Below are 20,598 nucleotides of genomic sequence, written 5' to 3' on the forward strand. Positions count from 1 at the left end.
TTCTCTTGGTTATACCTTACATCTCTTACTTCTTAAGCTCAATAAAAAATGCGGATGACAATTAAATAATGAAAATGCAACCCTAAGCTGAAATGCTTAAATGTGTGGGGCTGGAGAAGAAGCAAACCTTCCCTAAATTTCAGTTCAGTGGGTATGTTAGTGCCCAATACCAGAGTGTTCATACACGTTAGTATCATAGATATTTCATGCGTCAACAAAGCTAGTCACATCAACAGAATCATGTCAATCAAGCAGCAAAATACAACCAAAGGCAGATGCAGTAACCACCCTCTTGCTGCTTCTGGAAGGCCTCACAAGTATTTTTTTACGGTATTGCATTTGCATTTATATAGCTCTTAGTACCTATAAAGAGATGTTGACACACTTTACGAGAGTAGAACACTACCCCAGAACCCAAGGTTAGAGGTTAAACAACTGATTACTGTTGGATATAAGTTTTTGGTTAGTATTGGTTAATATTGGCTGCTGGGATTAGTTTTGTGATTGCAAGGACCCCATTCAATGCATTCATTCCAGTTTCATTCTGGTAGATTAAATTAAAAGCAGTTAGATGTGTCATTTCTGTGGGTATGTGCGTTCATGCAAAAATGGTTGCTGGGATTAATGGAAATGCAAGACGATTTTAGGTATTAATAGGGTGCAGGGATATTATTTCCAAGAAGGACGTTGTCTAGCTTTAGACTGGGCATCGGTTTGCAGACAGCGAGGCCAGCACTTGCACTGGCATCATTTTTATTAAAAAGATCATACAGATTCTCTGATGGATCGGAATAGGAGTAACCAACCTGTTACCATTTTTCTGAGCTTCAAGTGATTCTCCATTGCTCTACGCTTTGCAAGTAGGGAATTACATAATTTGGTACATTAAAGTGGGAAAGTAGTGTGATCGACAATTTTCTACATGTAAGCTGAAAACTGGAAAGTAAGTAACTGCATTCTTAGTAGTGCTTAATTTGTGTTTGTTGTTTCCAGTGCGGGGCACCAGCACTTATTTTTCTACCTCAAGCATTTGCTGCAGACGGAGGAAGAGAAAAACGAGAAAGCTTCACAATGGAAGAAAGCAGAAAGCTGCAAGAGTGAGCTGAAGGGGCAGGGAGTGGCTGTAAATGGATAGAAGAGACCCGAGATGGCTTCAGGATTACGCTGCCTCAGTATTCCGAATTTGCACATTTAATTGCAGCAGCTGCGTGTTTAAGAGGAGATAGTTTGGCACCGGCACGTTTTTATTTACAAATTAAACACTGATTCTTAGTTTCCATATCTTCACTACATTGCTTGCAGATGCTATAGAACAGTGGTTCCCAACCTTTTGACTTCTGTGGACCCCCACTTTATCATTACTGGAACCTGGGGACCCCCACTGAATCATTATTAGAAGTCGGGTACTTCCCAGTGAGTCATTACAGAAAGCTGGGGACCTGATATGTTAATATTATTTAATTTTCTAGGCAGTCGCGGACCCCCTGAAGAGGCTTCGCGGACCCTCAGGGGTCCGCGGACTGCAGGTTTTGAACCACTGCTATAGAATGTATAAGCTAGGATTGTGACAAAGTCCCTTCTAAGTGCTTACATGACAACATTGGGTGGCAGTCTATGTCTGACATGGACTGACATCTCTTTACAGTGTCCGTAGAGGCCGTTCATAAGTTGATAATGATCATCATTTGCTTAGAACTCACCAACTCTGCAAAAATCCAAGCATAGACTGACATCTTCTCAGTATCCATGAAGAGAACAACCACTTTGAAATAGCCACTTAAACAAGGCAACTGGTTATAATTCTAAGCATAGGCATCAATAGTAACAGTGTTTCTACTTTATGACGGCCAATAGAGCTGTACAGTTGCAGTTCTATCAAGAGTTGTGCCCTTTTCACAATGGCCAACCGACTACAAGACCTACCTTCGGATATTCCACTATGTAACATTCAGTTTATCATGCCAACCCTTTGTAACGACAGGACTGATACTACCATATAGTGCCCATCAACTCACTGAAGTTAACACAAAGGGGTATTATGCTTTATAAAGGCTAGCATAAGCTGCTGCTCTTCATTTAAGAGTAGTCGCTGGACAGTGTCGCCATTCCATCTTGTGTATACTAGCTACTTCAGGCACCAGTACTACACAAGGCCTAGCACTGGCTGCCATGCGCCTACTGTACTCATCAACGTATCCTACAAATGTATTACCCAACTCAAATGATGCCCACCAAATGTTGTCAATGCTTTGTGGCAGAAGCCAAGACTTACATGTGATGCTAATACCTAAAAAAGTGTCTCAATACAATGTCCTGCACAGGCTGGCATTCCCATATAAAATCCACGATAAATATTGATAACTCTAGCTTAGACAAATATTCCATGATACATAATAACCACTTTAAAAAAAAACTAAAAACGCACTATTAACCACTTCTCTGGAAGCACTTAAAGTTGTATCACTTACAATGTCTAGCATCTCACAACACCCTATATATCATCACACCTGTATGACCTGCACAAGTGAAGGGTTCTTGAATTACAAAGTCCACAGAAGTGAATCTTTGCTGTTCTAGTAACTAGAAAGAGGGGGGAGGTGGGGAGAGAGGGGGGGGGGGGGGGGACTGCCACGCATGTTTGGCATCACTCATCAAAAATATCGGCTTAGTTGATGCAGTACCTGCACCAAGGGAAGTAGGATTTGATGGGCCAATTGCTTGCGTCGTTGGACGGTGTGACCACATGCTGCCTTTGTCCAGCAGGCTCAGAGTTTGGAGGTGGACACGCGCTGCCTCTGCCCAGGCTAACCCAGGAAGCAGCAGGACAGCAAGGAGCGACAGTGCCCTTTATCCATGCCAACCCATCAAACTAGAGCTCACTGTAATGTTTTAACAGTAATGAGCTGCTGGTTCAGAAAGTGAACATCCTGATGATGAAAAAAATATTATACGTTTCATCTGACATACCAAATGAACAAAGGTGTCCACCCCACTACTATCTCTTCAAACACAAAGGGAGTTGAACAGGAGTTTTGTTCTTGTGATCTCGAAATAGAAAACGTGGGTCAAGAGACAGAAATCCAAGAATCTGTCAGTGTATCAAATATTTTCGTTTTGGTTTCAAGGGGATTGGATGTCCATCAGAGACTTAGAGGCTGTATACTTTCATAATTCAATCTACTCGAGGAATAGATGCTACTTGAGATTTTGCACTGGCAAAAAACATAAGTCATGCCATTTCCTGCTTTTTGGCTTGAAGTCCGCTGAATTTTGTTATTAAAAAGTGCATGACTGTGGCAGCAACTTTCATTTGTTGAAAGGGGATCATATATGTTCTAAAATGACTGGCTCTTCGAATGTGCCAGTAGCCAAAAAGTGCCCCAGAACTTGCAAGTCATGATAGACCCTCTTCAATAGCTAAACAGACACATTGGGCCTCATTCACAAACTACAATTTGCTACAGTAGTACCACACAGTTACTACAAAATGTAAGTCAAAAACCTACCAGTAGAAATCTCCAACTCCACCTCTCCTATTTTTTCTATTGGCAGATCTGTACACAATCTCCAACTCCACCTCTCCTATTTTTTATTGGCAGATCTGTACACAATCTCCGACTCCATGTCTCATATTTTTTCCACCAGCAGATGTTTACACATTTAAGCATCCTACTTAGTAGTAGGTGTGGGAGCAACCAGTGGGAGCATCATGAAAATGGGGAATAACTATCATAAAATGTGACGGTTTAGGGAGGAACAAGGAGCGGTTTAGGAGGGGCTAAAGGTGAGGTGGGAGGATATTAGGAAAGCAAGAAAGGACAGACCCCAAAAGAGAAATCCCATTGTTATTCACAAACGGCACTTCTAAAGTTCTTATAGTCAAAAGGACTCAAAATAGTAGTAAATGTACTCCAAGTCAGAACAGGAGTGAATCTAGCACCTCACATGGCCAACCACAGGTACTGCATCACCCTCCCATAGAACATAATTAAGGCAGGAACTTTAACCTAAAAGAGAATACAATAGGAAATAGTGTCAAAATAAATTAATTTATTTTGACTTTTTACATATACATTTTAATTTAACTTTTGCAGTTATTTTAATACTAGAAATTTTAAAATAAATGTAATATTTTTTAATAATGAAATTAATTCAAATGAAGTCTCTATGTAACTTTTAGTAGTATTTAATACATAATAAAGAAATACAAATAGTTTACCTTAGGTGTGAATGATCTAAAAAAAGTATTACAAATAATTTTAATTTAATTTAATATAATCAATTTAAATAAACATTTTTAATCAAAATTAAGTTTATAGTTTTTATTTTATTCTACATTTAAAATAAATATATAAAATTAATTTACATTGAAGTATGAAATATCTTTACTGTTTTTTAAAAAGTTTGTAAACCTTTTTACTTTTCCCTATACTTTACCATAGGGACATCTCTAGCACCGTGGTGTAGAACTCTGGTTATGGGTGAAAAGTTACTAGGTGCAACTTTAGGCTCATACATTACGCTGCACTGTCTGACATGTAAGTCTACACTTTTTAGTAACTTAACACTCGGAAACAGTTGATATCCAAAAGTGTGTGAGTAAATTTACACATGTAGATGTCCTCATGAGTGCATTTAACTTTGGGAATAGGCTCTGTTTTATCTTGTTTCCTCACAAACTATTCAACACTTAGAAGTTTTCAGGGCAAAAAAAAAGAAAACGCAACAGTGATTACTTCAGAAACAAATGTCACCATCTCCAGACAATCGTCCTTATTTAGAGTCTGTTAGGCATCTCACTATCCTACAAGGGGTCAAAGGCATGCTGGTGACTGAGTACAATGTCTGCCAAGTTCTATATAACGTCCAAAGACTTATCCCTAGATCACACAAGTTTCCTCACTTCTTGGCTCAGTGATTTTGTGCATTTTCCCAGTCATAGATGCCAGAATGCCTATAATACTTTATCAGCATTATCTGGAAGAACAATGATATCAGGAAATGGGAGATCAAGATGATAGGATCAACTAAACATACCAACTGCATATTCTCCATGATGATGGTGCTGCAAAAAGAAGATGTTCTATATAACGCCCAAAGACTTATCCCTTGATCACACAAGTTTCCTCACTTCTTGGCTCAGTGATTTTGTGCATTTTCCCAGTCATAGATGCCAGACTGCCTATAATACTTTAACAGCATTATCTGGAAGAACAATAGTATTAGGAAATGGGAGATCAAGATGATAGGATCAACTAAACATACCTACTGTATATTCTCTATGATGATGGTGCTGCAAGAAGATGATGTTGCAAGGGTGCTGGTACATATTTACCTCAGACAGAACAAAGTGCACAAATATTCCTCATGCCATAAATTCCTCCCTGCACGGAAAGATGAATACTTATGCTGTAGGACAGTCTACCTGCCTTTCACATTTTTAAGTCTGTTACTGGCAGATATGACACCAGCAGAAATTAAAAGAATTTCCCTCTGGTTTAAAAAAATAATTCACTCACCCCTTCTTCCAATGTGCTAACATGTATTTCTCTGTGTTTTTAGGTCCAATGAGAAATCTGTTCACCACAGATGCAAATCTGAAATGCCCAGATTAAGGCTCAAGATTCTGAGAGAATTTCTGTAAGTGAGATGTCCTTTTGATACATTGATCTGCAACAATTCTTTAAAACTTCCATTCAAGCCCACTTCTACCTAAGGTGATCTCCACATTCAGGGAGTACATGGTCAAGATAATTTTCATTGCTTCTGACTGGCTTTGCCAAAGGTGATACTCACATCACCTGCAGTTATCTATACAGACGCACAGGAGACATACCTGCAGATAAGGCGTCCTCTCTAAGATGTCAAGCAAATTTCAAATTCTCAGTCAGTATTTGATTGCTGAGCTTAACCACCTAGCTCCTGAGTGCTTTCAATACAGACTCCCAAGCAGAAGACTGCATGACCATCCTGAAGTAGTATAAGATGCTAATACTCCTTCAATTGGAAGAATTTGTTTATAGATGCAGTCAGACCTAAGAGCAGAAGCAGGAAGAGAGAGCAAAGTATGACTACTTCTGCCCTACATTTATCCTCTATTAAGCACATTTGGCTGAAGCGTGTCCATGATGGCGACCAAGACAGTCCTATGAATGCAAGCTCAGGCCCGCCCCATCTAGATATCTGCAGCTGTCCCCCATGAATTCATTCTGCGGTGGGACTGGAATACTTGCTGGGATCCCAGAAATGAGTACATCCCACTAAGCCCCACTGGGAGCTCCTGATTGATGCCAAGGGGCCCCTACAATAGACACAGCCTATTTGCCTAATGCTGTGGCCTTTGGAATGGCCCAACCTCCGTCGCTGTCCCCTCTCCGTGCCCAGAAGGTTGGATGGTGCCCCATCAGGTACAGAGGGGACACAGCCGAAGGCAGGGATGGCGGAAGAGTACATGAGCACACCCCTCACAGAGGCAGGAATGGCAATCTGGTGACCACTGAAGGTGAACTGTTTGCTGTATTAGAGAGGAGCTGTGTGGTGTGGCACACTTATGGAGCGCCACAGTCTGCGGCCCAAACCCTGCCCTAATTGGGGGAACTGGTGACGCTTGCTCCGAACAAGGTGTGGGAATGGAGTACGGTGGGTACGAGCTGAAAGTGTACATGTCCCCCTGACAGCCGAAGAACAAGTCGCGACGGTAGGCCCACTGACAACGACACGACTGATGCAGCAACATGGTATTTGGCAATCTGAAGATTTGAGGAGATGCAGTGGACTACCCCTCATTGTTCGGGAGAAGGCAAAGCAACATTGCCGATATAGTCCAGCGGCACTGAGCAGGGTGGAAGCAAGGTGAGAGGGAACATGCTCCAGCACTAACTGAGGACCAGGGGGGCTGCTGGGGGACATGTGTACCGTGCTTTACACGCCACTGGCAGAGGGGCTTGGAAGTGCGACGCTGTACAACTCGGATGCCAGAACGCCTGGCATGCTATCTCTAATACATATTGAGATATTGCTTGTCTGGACTGGCAGCTAATAACACTCGGAGGGGCTAACAAGGCCCGCAGTTTCTCTCAACGCTACTGTATGTCTCCCCCACCATCCCTCCTTTATGTGATTTGGCGTTCTTCTTCCCTCCTCACACAGGATTTACCTTTCTGCCACTTTGCTTGGATTGTATGCCCTGATGCATGGACGGTGCATAGGGGGTCCTCAACAACACTACCTGCCTTTTGCTGGGTGGGTTCACACACTACTGCCTTTGGGCATTAAGACACATTAATGGATAAAGTGAAGGATAGAAAGGTCAGCGAAGGGGCTCAGACAAGACTGCACCTGCGACTGACCACAGACATCCACCGAAGGTATTGGCAACGGAGCATCTCCTTCAGGATCACACAGAGAAGTTCGCAGAACTCCTGGCCTCTATAAGTAGTCTCAAAACTTCTCTGGAGCCCAAGTTGGACACCTTGATGATGGAGGTGGGGTTTCTACAGGAAGACACCAAAGAGCTTAAAGACAGAGAGAAGGACACAGAGTTGAAGTTGGTATCCATGCGCCCCTCATTGGTGGACCATCATCAACATAAAAGAGTCTCTTTGGAAAGAGGTAGCAGTATTACGTGCCAGGGTGAACAATGAGGATGGTCGCTCCCGAAGGAATAACATCCGGGTAGTGAGGCTGCCTGAAGGGGTGGAGAGGCTGAGCATGGATTTGTACAAAGAGACTTGGTTGACAGATCTCAAGTTGAGGGGTAAGACCTCAACCTTCTTCTCGGTGGAACGGGCCCACAGAGTGCCTGTCCCCCTCCTAATTTGGGAGCCCCTCAAAGGCCAGTGGTGGTGAGATTGTTAAATTTTCAGGCCAGGGACAACATTCTGTTGATCACTAGAGCTCCGGGCCCTTGACAGTGGACAACAACACCATCACAATTTTCCCAGATTGCACAGTGGATGTTTGCCGACAGAGGGAGTTGTTTCATGAGGTGAAGCAGCGCCTCCGTCTCCAGTGGTTTATATATGCCCAGTAGTACTAGGCGAAACTAAAGGTCATCACAGACAATGAGACTCTCTTCTTCCTTACCCCAAAGGAAGTGTGGGCCTGGCTAGAAACAAGGGGTGTATTCCAATGCAGTATCCTGCCAGAGGCTGAGGTTGAGTGGAAGACACAGAGGAACAGACGGTGCTCCACAAGAAACATCCAAGGTAAACCAACTAAGGCGCAGGCCATGATGGGCAGGGCAGAGGTGCTGGTTGCAGTGAAACAATCAGTTGTGCCAGGCTTCAACATTCAACACTCTGGTGTTGACACAGTGGGGTCTGTGGACCCTTTGCATGTAGCGGAGATAATTGCTGAACGGACAGGTGGCCCTCAGGTTACACCAATGATGGTAGAACTACTGATGTGTCATTATTTGGAGTGATAGCCTTTTCTTTGTTATTGTGATGTTTACTAGGTTGTCCACCTGGGTGAGGTAGGAGGGGTGGCGGCACTTGAACAGTTTTGTGGGGAGGAGAATTGTGCAGTGCTGATAACAGGGATACCGGATTCCACTCTTGTGTCATGGTTTGCTTGGACCACCCCTGGAGGCAGAACGATTAAAGATTGCTTGCCGAATAATTGGTGGAGTTCATTGGCTGTGTCCGATTGATGGTGCGGCGAGGGATGTGGGATTGTTGGAGTTTGATTATTATGTTTTCATGTTTGGTTTTCAACAGTTATGCCTGTTCTTGCCTCCACAGGTCCCTCATTACACCTGTTGTCACAAATACTCTTCAGCACACACAGCTTATAAGGCAGACGAGAATACCTAATTGCGATGTGGAATGTGAGGGGGATAGCCACATGTAGCAAATGTTACAAGATTCAATCATACTTAAAATACCACTGGATCCAGTTTGCCTGTCTCCAGGAGACACTTTTTTGGCAGGGGAACTCACTAAGTTACGCAAGCACTTGCAGGGTTTGCTCCACAGTACCACTTACTAGGCATATGCCAGGGGTATCTTGATATGGGTGGCATCTGGGGTCTCTGGAAGGCACCCTAGATGGTGAGCCTCTCACATTGAACACATTATATGCTCCGAATGTGAGACAACCCCTTTTCCTTGCCTCATTGATGCCAGTGCTCCTGCGATCAGCGCTTTCCCCAATTTTCTGGTGTGGGTACTTTAATTATGTCCCTGATCTTAGGAGTGACGGGCCGACTACACCTGTAGTGGGAGCTTAGTCACATACTAACAACAGGTAGTTGCAACAGTGGGCACATAATGTACAGGGGATGGATGTCTGTCGTAGCTTAAATCCATGTCTGTGGGATTACTCACATTACTCGGCACGCCATACTCTGCACACACGGATTGACATGATCTATGACAGTGTGGCCCTAGTGAGTAAATATATGCATGCTGAGTATCTGGGCAAGCACTTTTAGATCACTTCCATTGCTGGTCACCTTTTTTGTGGGGGGCAACAATGTCTCGAGATACCCACATGAGGATTACAGCTGATTGGGGGATGTACCATTCAGAACTCATGTAGGTGAGCATATAGACAGATATTTTGCTGACAATTAAGGGTCCGCTATGGATGCAGTGGTGCAATGGGATGCCTTCAAGGTGGTGATTAGGGAGGTGTGCATGACCACGCAATATGGAATGAAGCGAGGGTTGAGGGAGGAGGTACTGAGGCAAGAGGAGCACATGAAAGCAGTGAAAAGGGAATGTACAGCTAATCCAGAGTCAAATGTTATGCTGGAAAATATTAGAGCAAAGTACAAGGAGACATTACGACGTCTGTCTGCATTGGATTACAAAGAATACGTTAAACGCCAACATCAGCTGGGTGATAAGGCAGGTGGCTTGCTGGCCTGGTCACTTCGCGTAGAGATACCCCATAGGAGTGATTCAGGCAGCGGCAGACCCCATAGTGTACTCGTAGCTCATAGTTGGGTATTAATGGAGAATTCAATAGCTACTATAGGGTGCTCTATAGGTTCTCTGAGGGCACAGACCAGTGGTTGATATCGTCTTATTTGTGGTACATTGTGACTGATACAGAGACAGGAGCTCGACGCATCACTATCTCTGGTGGAGATTAAATTAGTGATAAAACAGATGGCCAGGGGGAGGACTCCTTGCACAGACGGGCTACCCATTGAGTTTTATCAAACCCAACTGGCTCCTCAGATCTTACAGATCTACGAAAAGGTGAAAAAATGTCTTAGGCTTTCAGATTCTATGACAGAGGCTCTAATAACGGTGCTTTTAGAAGCCAGTACAGGACCCATTGGAGGTGTCATCAAACCACCCCCTCTCCCTGCTTAATTTTGATTACAAGATTCTGGGAAAAGTGCTAGCCAACCAAATTAATTCCTTTCTACAGAATATAATTAATTTGGATCAGAATGGTTTCATTTCCGGTAGAAACACATTCTTGAACTATTCTGTCTGTTTTGTATTATGGAATGGGTATGCAGATCAGACACCCACTGTTGGATAGCCTCCTTGGATATCAAGAAGCATTTGATACCCTGGGGTGGGTCTATCTGCAGACTGTACTGGCCAAAGTGGGGATGGGAAAAGAGTTTTGCAGGTGGACTGGAGTCCTATACGAGTGTCGTATGGCCAGGGTTTGTACAGGTGAGATTATAACAGGCAGGTTTGACATTGAACAGGGCACCAGAAAAGGGTGCCTCCTTTCTCCCTTATTGCTCACCCTAGCAATAGCATGTTTGTTGTGTACTCTGGCATATCAGCAGAGTATCTGTTTTTCTGGACACCCTGATGTGGTGTCAATGTACGCCGATGACACCGTAATATATCCGAAGGCGGACCCTACCATCCTCTCCGATGTTATTTAAGTCCTAGACGACTTTGGACAGATATCCAGACTCCTCATTAACTGAAGAAAATCAATTCTATTCCTCCTCTTACCGACATCTAAATCCAAATAGGTGTAGATGTCCTGCAGCAGTGGAAAATTGTCACCATTAAATAACTAGAGACTCAGATACATCGCATGGAAAATGACCTTAAAGAGGGTAACTTAGATTAGGTGCTGACATCGATTTGGTGATCCCTGCCCTTTTGGGCACAGCTACCCCTGTCTCCCATGGGTTGGGTGTCAGTAGCAAAAATGCTGATTCTCCCCAGACATCTCTATATTTTGGCAGCCATACCAGTTATCCTGAAAAAACCCTTTTTTTGTGGACCTGCAGCAACAACGTGCCTCTCTCATATGGGGAAATGGGAGACATTTGGTCATGATTTCTACTTTGTATGCCACGATAGAGGACCAGAATTTAGGGGCACCCAACTGTGAGCTTTACTAAGCTACTGTACAGCTCCATTGGGCGATGCGTTGGTTGGGGAAGCACTGATACCTGAACGGGAAATGATCGTGCCTGATTTTAATCAAAGGTCATTATTGGAGTGGTCCTTGGGCTCTCCCTCCTTTCTTGGCATTCCTAATGTGGTACTAAGGGTGGCTACCTGGTGTTGGAGAAAATATATACACAGTGGCAGGAGGGTGGTGCCCTCTGCTCCGTGTCTCCTGCTGTGGACCAGGCCTCTTTGTAAACAATTGGCAGAGATGCCCTAGATGGGGGATGGACAGCAGTTGGACTTACAAGGTGGGAAATGTAGTGACTGAGAGGAAACTACACCAGTTTGATGACCTGCATACCAAGAATGACTTAGACCCTGGACAATTACTTTTATACTTGGCCCTTCATGGGGTGATGGGTAAGAAGTGGGGGTCTGACTGCAAATTGCCACCAGCAGTGGATCAGCTAGAAATGGTGTTAGGCATGACCAGAACAAGGCAGGTAGTCTTAGGACTCTATGCGGCACTAATACGAGGGTCTTTTATTCCAGGTACCCAGGTTCTTGAGTGGTGGTGGGAGGTAAGGCTTTTAGTAAAAATTCCAGATTTTGCAAGGGACTAAAGTCTGCACACCATATATACCTCACTCTGGATAGGATAGGGAAGATATATGTGGGTTTCAGGGCCGCCTGCCCTAGATGACAGATATAGAATGAGGATGTTATTCACATGGTGTGGGCCTGCTCGGTAGTCACAGAGTTTTGGCAGGAGGTTAGCCAGTGTCTCTCACAAGTGACAGCCTCTATTTTACCACAGGATCCACTGCAATGCTTACTTAATACAGGAGTGGTGACTAAGAAGACGAGACAGCTAGCAAAATTTCAGAATGTGGCTTTAGTACTTGCCAAAAGCCGCATAGCTATGTCTTGGAAGGCAGCTGTGACTCCTTTTTTGTGTATGTGGCAGAAGGATGTGGTTAGAGGGTCATCAACAGAATTATTGGTGCATGCTGACTTCAGGGACGGGAAGTGCCAACCCATGGATTGATGAGATGCTCATATAGAGGTTGAAGAGATTGCTCGGCCCGTCACCATGGTGGATGTCTGTCGTGTGACCAGTTGGTGCGTTACAGGAGTGGTGTAGGCTCCTAGCCCGAATGGTGGTTCAATCTGAGGGTTGTGTGAATGTTGCCGTGCTGGAGGCTGGGAGATGACTGACTTGGGGGGAAGGTCGAGAGAGTTTAGGGACAGATGTCGGGGTGCATGAAAATGGTGCTGAAAGAAGAAACACACACACATATTGGTCATACTTTGGACATGACATCAGGGGACGGCGGGCAACAGGAGTTAGTTTTACTGTATTGTTTGATAGTTTAGATTAGATCTTCTGATTTATTCTTCAGAGGATGGGAAAGTATGAAGGTGTGGTGCAATGCCCCTGTACTTTCTTTAGTGAACTGCTATACTGTGTACCTGTACCGCCATGTATTACTTGCCAACACCACTGTTATTATGTTTACAAGGCAAATACTATGATAAAACAATAAAGATATTTCAAAAAGGCGCATTTGGCTAATATTACTGCTTAGCTGTCCTTTTTATAAACTCTATTTAAGGTTCCAGTAATTATAGGTTCCATAGCATGTCCAAAGAATGTGTTTCCTCTGGAATAAAGCTTTCCCCTAAGTGAGAACTGGAACACAGCATCTATAAATTGAGCCTGTGCACGAAACAGATGTGAAACGTCTCACTTGTAAACATTGCTATCCTAGTTGCGTAACATCAGCTAGAAAAGCCAGTGATTTTCAAACTCTGTGTAAGAAAGAGGCTATGATTTATATCTTGACGCAGGGGAATTCTCTGTTACAAACGTGACGGATATCCTGTTTGCCGTATTACGATCCCATTATATCCTACGGAGATTGCGATACGGTGGTTGGAATATCCGTCATGTTTGGAAAAGAGTATTCCATCCACCGAGATCTAAATCAGGCACTAAGTCTTATTTAGACCAGATTTGTCTTATTTTCTTCTAAGAGTTAACTTTCCCATCAAGTAGACAGTTTCATTTCCAACTTCTTCCTGAAACCTACCACTCTAGTAGAAAGCTCTTTGCACACATTAAACACAGAGAGTGATTTGTTATTACGTAGACTAAACCAGAGACATGCAAATGTTTAAGCATCTATTTGCTCATTATGGAACTGTCCACACAGGGTGGGACCTTTCAAAGCAATGCAGACAGATGAATAAGCTCTTTAATCGTTAATCAGTACATGAAAGGCATTAGACCCTTACTGAATAAACCCAGGACACAGGCTACTTTAAGGAAGGCAGCCACTGCTTCTGTAATGAAGAAGGGCTCTGTTACACTCATTTGCTAGGCCACAATATGGAGATCAATATATACATTTGCTAAACATTACTACATTGGCTCTTACTCAAGGATTTACATCCTGGTAAATCTGGCTTCCCTGCCTAACCAGTTGGCTAAATAATTTATTCTATCCTGCTTCTCCCACAATTTCAAGCTTCTTTCTCTAGTTTATCACAGAATATCCCATGATGGAGAAGAAAAGGTTACCGACTTGTAATGTTAACTCTCCATTATGGTTAATGATAATATCTCACAATTATTAAATGTCTCAGAGCCATTCTAGAAACCAGCATCACATTTTAGATTATGTTTCTTGCATCCGTTCTCAATCTGAGATTTAAAATCCAACTGTCTGAGAGACTTCCTCCTGAGTATGATGGAATGAGATACCATTCACAGTTCTGGAAGCGAGTCTCTGTATTTTCACTTGTTTACAGTCCTTTTTTAGCCCACCATTCCCTGTTCCTTTTTGTTTCACGATTAAATTTGTAGGATGGCGATTTAATCAAGCATGATTTACCATGACTGTTTTGTCTAATTTGGTTATGTTTTTATTTGAAAAAAGGAAAAGCTCTTGATTGCTGTAAGATATATAAATATTCTTTTATCATTTGTATTAGAAAACATATATTTCCATTAAGGACTGAATACGTTTTTGCCAGTTACCAATTTGATAATTCGCATACAGTATCTATTTGCACTTTACATGCAGTCTGGGTATAGTCATGGCATTATATAAACATCATGTATTAGTTTATATTGCTCTCATGACCACTGAATGCATGGTTGGGTTATGTGTCAAAAAATCACTTACCCGCCAGAAGGAACATTACCCCACCAGAAATAGCAATTCTGCTTTTTGTGATTGGATTGTTGTCTCCAACTTTTGTGCATTTCATGCCCATAACGCTGATGATCATACCAACGAATCCAAGAAGGACAGCAACCACCATGAGTGCCCGTGAAGTCTGAATATGAGCTGCAATTGAAAACAGTCGATTAAAGAAGTTACAAATAAATATATCACAAACATTGAAACTGCTAAGTACAGTAGGAGCCATCTAGCCCTGCAGTACCATTTCTAAAATGTATTCATGGCATCAGTTTAAGTTTTAAACACATTTTGTTTGTCCTAGTTCTTAAACTATACCACAAACTTGCACTTGCACCAGCCATCTCCATGCCCATAGGGGTACTGACCCATCATGAAATATCACAGCAAAAAGCCTTTCCGGGTCTGTTTCCCCATGAAGAAAGAACTTTCCCATAACCACAAAATGCAGGGATGATCTGTTGTCTTACCAACCCTGGAAAGTGAGTTACGCAAGCCCTGCACTTGAGTAAATCTCTGACAATTCCCACGGTTTTTAGTGGTCGAATTGAGGTTTGGAAATGCCCATAAAATTGTGTTTGTGCAGCCTCAAACTTTTGAAGCAGACCACAACTCAGAATGCCCTCTCCCACCCCATGAGTGGGATTTATCAGTGTGGATTAGTCCAAACAAGTGACAGAGAAACCTACACCCATAAAACATTTTCAGTCTGCTAGGAATACCTTTCTGAATTCCCGGCAGGTGTAAAAAAGATACATTTACAACCAAATTTACCATTATGAATTACCCCCAAAATATTAAATATTACTCATGCATTATACACAACACGTTCTGAAGTGACATCACTTCTAGTACAGCTTTGTTATTAATATACCATTATTTATAGTTTTAATAAGAATAATACACTATTGGAATAGATAAATTTTACGGTATGAGCTTGGGTTTCTTTTACAGCAGACAACAAATAGCTCCTGACATTTGGATGCAGCAGAATGATTTGGGTTGAATTTCATTCTTCACAGGATATGTTCACATTTTTAAGGGTGCACTTTCATTTTGGAAACACTTAGGGCCTGATTTAGAGTTTAGCGGATGGGCTACTCTGTCACAAGTGTGACGGATGTCCCGTCCGCCGTATTACGATTCCATAATATCCTGTGTAGCTAGTTATTAGTACTTTAGCAGCTTGTTATAAAAGTCATGGCCAAATCATAGGGAAGGGTGCATAAGAGATTAATGGCCTGATATTGGTGTTTGTACCTCTGTCCATCAGGGACATTACAACCAACACTGTGATTGACAAAGGGCTGCCATTTTTACAGATCACTGCCGGCCCAGCAGTGATCTCTGTGCATTTCCAGAAGTTGCCGCCATGGAGGCTACTGTGAAGGCATCAAACCTTTGGTGCATGGCTGCCTAAAAGAAGACACAATTATTTTCTGTTTTTCACAAACACCCAAAGGGGGAGTTTGTTTGTGAAAAACAAAAAACTAATGTCCCTCACACCCAGGACGTTTTCTCCCAGGGTGTGGTTGTCATCATTTTTTGTTTGTGACTGCCTGGTTTTACCTGATGGTGACAGTGAGGAAAAAAAGGACACCAGACCGTCCGCTCTTAATCATTTCTGACATAAGCTATTGTGCAAATGGTTAGCTTTAGTCATCATACTAAGCACAGCAATTTTGTAAATGAGTTATATTGGGGAGCAAATATTTAGGCATAGTTTATGGTTTAAATATGTGGGCATGCTGGATCAGACCCTCACCACTCCTGTATGTTATGTTATTCAGATTTGTAGAGTGCACGTTCAACCAGGAGGGTATCCTGGTGTGGAACAGGCATAAGTCTAGCCACAACTAGAGCATAGTGGGACTACCAAAAAAACAGGTCTTCATGCAGAATTCAAGAAGTGAGGCGGCTGTAATGTGTAGCTGCAGGTCATTCCACTCTTTAGGAGTGATTCTCACTTAACACTAATCTCTGAGTCAAGGCAATTGCAATCTACTTCCCATTTCTGCAAGAACGCATCCACTGCCTGCCTCTCAGGATCTGGCATCCAGCTGGAAAACCTACGTATTTGAGCATTCAACCCACTTGCAAACAAATCCACTTTCAACTGGCCCTGCTTGCTCTCCAATGCCTTGCTCTATTCACCATTCGATCATTTGAATCCCTTAACTTCCAGTCTACCACTATATTGCTCAGACCTGGTATATGGTGAACCTATACCATGTTAATCTGGCCTAGACAAAAATGCCAAAATTATTTCACTAAATCCGCTAAAGCCTTTGAACGTGGACCTCCTAACTTATTCACGTACCTCACACCAGACGCATTGCCCATCTTCAACAACACACAATATCTTACAAGGTCCTTGACAAAACTCCTCACAGCAAAGGATGCTGACAACAACTCTAAACAGTTGATGTGCATTTCCTTTTCCTCCAATGACCACTTCCCCCCTGTTGTAAGCGAACCGCATCTTGTTCCCCAATCCAGAAGACTGGCATCTGACTCTATTGCCATGTTTGTGACCTCACCAAAAATTGCTCTCCCATTCTACTGGTCAAGGTTTCCTCACCACTATTCCAGCTCTACTTTTGTCTCCACATCCATTTGAACCTTCTCAGAGTACCTCATTCCTTTGCGTAGATACCTTGCTTTCAGTCTCTGCACAGTTCAATAGTGTAAAGGGCAGTAAAAATTGTCTGATTGACGCTGACAACAAACCCTAAATCCTTACTATCTGCCGTAAGGAGACCCAATTGCACTCCAACATCCTCTTTGTCTCTCTGTGAATCTTCTGCACCTTCTCCACTGGTAACATCAACACACAGTTTGACGTCTGAATCTGAAACCCTAAAAACACCATCTCCTGACATGGCTCTAAACATGACTTCTTCCTGTTCACCGCAAATCCAAAGTCCTCCAATAGCCATAATGCTAGATCTGTTTGCTCCTCAGCTAGCTCCTTGCTCTCCAACATGATAAAAATGTCATCTAAATAAACTATGAAATGGATCCCTCGCGACCACTGCCACTCCATTATTGGTCTCATCACCTTTGTGAAGCACCATGGTGCTGATGTAAGACCAAATGGGAGAGTTTTGAGCGTCCACATCGTTTCTTTACACTGAAATTTCAGAAAATCTCTCAGCCCCCGACATACCCGGACTGTCAAATATGCATCCTTCAAATCCTGGCACCTCAGCCAATCCTCTTTTCTTAACAGGTCCCTTAACAAATGGATACCTTCCATCTTGAAATGATTGTATTGCACCCAGTTGTTCAACTCTCTCATGTTTATTACTGGTCTCATTCCCTTATATTTTTTCTCCTCTAAAAACAAATTGCTTACAAAAACTACTGAATCACTGCGTGATATTCCTATGGCTCCCTTTTTTAAAAGTTCCTCTACTTCCTGACTTACCAGCCTTGTTTGTTTCTTTGTAAACCTTAATGCCCTCAGCCACTTCACATGCACTGGTACCCCACAAAATCTATATGATAACTGTGCACTGTTTCTAAAACCCAAAACACTGCAGTTATCTTCTTTCATCTTTCCAAAAAATGGGTGAGTCTGCCACCCAGCTTTATTGGGGTACACAAAGTATATTTTACCTTGTTGTCCTCTTGCCATTCTGTCTTCCCTATATCTTCCTCTTCCTCTCTGCCTTTGAGGAAAAAAATCCTGTTGATTGATATCCTGAGGGTCTATACCCTTGTGAAAACGAAGCTCACATGATTCTCAGCATTCTCCTAGCCCCCCTCCAAAAACCTTACTCATCGCTTTGTGAATAGAATTAAAGGTTCCAACATATTTTGCCATTTCCTTTACAAACTCTTCCTCAAAGAGCATAATATTGACCGCTTGCCCTAATAATTTACTTGTGAGGTATGCCAGTTTAGGGTCTAGTTTCCTAAAGATACTTTTCCTTTGCTCAACACATAAGAGTGCATTGGCATTACCCAGCAAACAAACAGCCTGCTGCACCCATTGGCACAGCTCTTGTACATCAATAGATGTTTCCTGCAAATATGCCTCCTCAAACATATAAAAAATCTGCATTAAGGGCCCAAATACATTCAACAATCTGTCCTGGCAGCCCTTCAAACGTTTGTCTAAACCTCTCCTAGAGTCTAACCGTGACTTGTTTAAGAAAGCCATAGTTTTTGGATCCAATTCAGGAGTGTAAGCCACTTTGTTGGCTAAAGACAGTCTGGGGCACTTTGAACATAATCTAGTTCTCATCTCTTTGGGCATCTCACATCTAACCCAAAACTCAAAATACTCTGCCACACAGTCAGTTGGAACCCACTGTGGGGACAAATGATGTTGATTCATGTGAGGATCAAACATACACTCCTCCAAGAGGATCTTTCACATCCTTTACTTGTTCCTTACTTTCCAAATGTTTCTTCTGTCTCTTCCTTTCAGTTTTATCATCATCAGTGTCCCCCATTCCTGAGAGCAGCTAATGTAGATTTTCCTAGTAATTTATGACGGAAAGTCTTAATTTTATTAAAGACACAGAGGTGAATATTATGCGTTCTTTTCTTACTTTATTTCCAATAGCAGCAGTCAAGAACCTACAACTCCCAAGAGGGTTAGTAACAGACTAACCAATGGGAGTAAAACAAGAACTAATGATGGACCAATCAGCTGAGGCCATAACCATAGAGTGTACACTTGACTGCAAACAGCCCTCTTTTCTTGAACGAGCAAGTCAGAGAGAATCATAAAACAAAGGGTAAATGAGTCCCACAATCGCCAAAGTCAAGGAAACGGAACAAACTTCTTGAACCACAGCAATAAACCGAGAGTACGATGGTAAAGGTAGATGATCTTGAGAAGGTTGTGATGACACATCTCGTGGGTTGTTCTCGAAAGATGCGATGATGGAGCCAGCAGCGTTATCCGGAAGCTGGAGGCAATGCAGGAGTCGCTGGGAGGGAAAGAGAAAGTACATATTAAAAAGTACAGTGGTGGGATAATATTCGCCTCCGTGTCTTTAATAAAATTAAGACTTTCCGTCATAAATTACTAGGAAAATCTACATTTTATGACAAGACCGGAGGCTCTATTATGCGAGTTTAAAGCTTATCAATAACTACTGAAGAAGCAGTTCTAACAGGTTTACAATAGAAAGTTTTGAAAACATTATCATTAGACCAATCTGCCGACCTGAGAATGTCCTCCAAACTAGATCCCAGAGCGAACACTTTAGAGGCCATGGCCCCCCTGGAGGAGTGGGCTCCAAAAACATAAGTGTCAATTCCCGCTAGGGACATAATCAATTTGACCCAACGAGCCAGGGTTGCGGAAGTCAGCGGATTGTGAGGTTTGCGAAAGGAAATCAACAGTTGGTTAGAGGAGGACGTTCTCAGGTTAACAGTTCTTTTTTCGTATTCTTTTAAACAAAGACCCACACATAATTTTGGTTTATCGGGGAAAAAAGGATAGAACACTGAATGTAAATTAGTTTTGGTGCATTTGGCAATGTGAAATAAAACACCTGAAGGTAGAAACTGGCGAGCAGAGACATCTAGGGACTTAACATCAGAAACTCTTTTGATAGAAATTAGGCATAGAAGCATAGTGAGTTTGGCAGACAGCATTTTTAAGGAAAGACTCGGATTGTCTGGCCAAGAAAGTAGAAGATTCAGAACCAATGAAACGTCCCAAACATGGGAGTATTTGGCAGTAGGAGGTTTTGAGAGTTTGACTCCTTTTAAAAGGCGACAAATTAAGGGATGGATCCCGATAGGTTTGCCATCGATATTAGAATGGTTCATAGAAATAGCGGATCTGTAAAGATTGATTGTACGATATGATTTACCCAGACCCGCCTGGGCCGCTAGAAAATTCATAATTAGGTTTAAATCTGCTGAAAAGGGATCGGCACATTTTCCCACACACCAGCTTGACCAAAGAGACCAAGCTGATCTGTAGGCTCGCCTTGTGCCAGGCGCCCATGCATTGTTGATGAGCTCTGAAGCTTCTGACGAAATAAGGAAGGACCGCTGGGTAGGCCGGAAATGTACCAGGCTGATAGGACTAA

The 20,598-nt window shown here is 42.7% G+C and overlaps 1 protein-coding gene across 2 annotated transcripts in view; it reads right to left on the bottom strand.

The window, feature by feature from the left end:
* CLDN19 (claudin 19) overlaps nucleotides 1-20,598 on the bottom strand; it is a 103,508-nt gene that overhangs the window by 57,276 nt on the left and 25,634 nt on the right. For both annotated transcript variants that reach the window (XM_069240260.1, XM_069240259.1), the window contains exon 2: nucleotides 14,519-14,683. In XM_069240260.1, the coding sequence (XP_069096361.1) occupies nucleotides 14,519-14,683 (165 nt within the window). The remainder of the gene's footprint in view (nucleotides 1-14,518; nucleotides 14,684-20,598) is intronic.

This window comes from Pleurodeles waltl, chromosome 6 (assembly GCF_031143425.1).
Source record: "Pleurodeles waltl isolate 20211129_DDA chromosome 6, aPleWal1.hap1.20221129, whole genome shotgun sequence".
Taxonomy (NCBI): Eukaryota; Metazoa; Chordata; class Amphibia; order Caudata; family Salamandridae; genus Pleurodeles; species Pleurodeles waltl.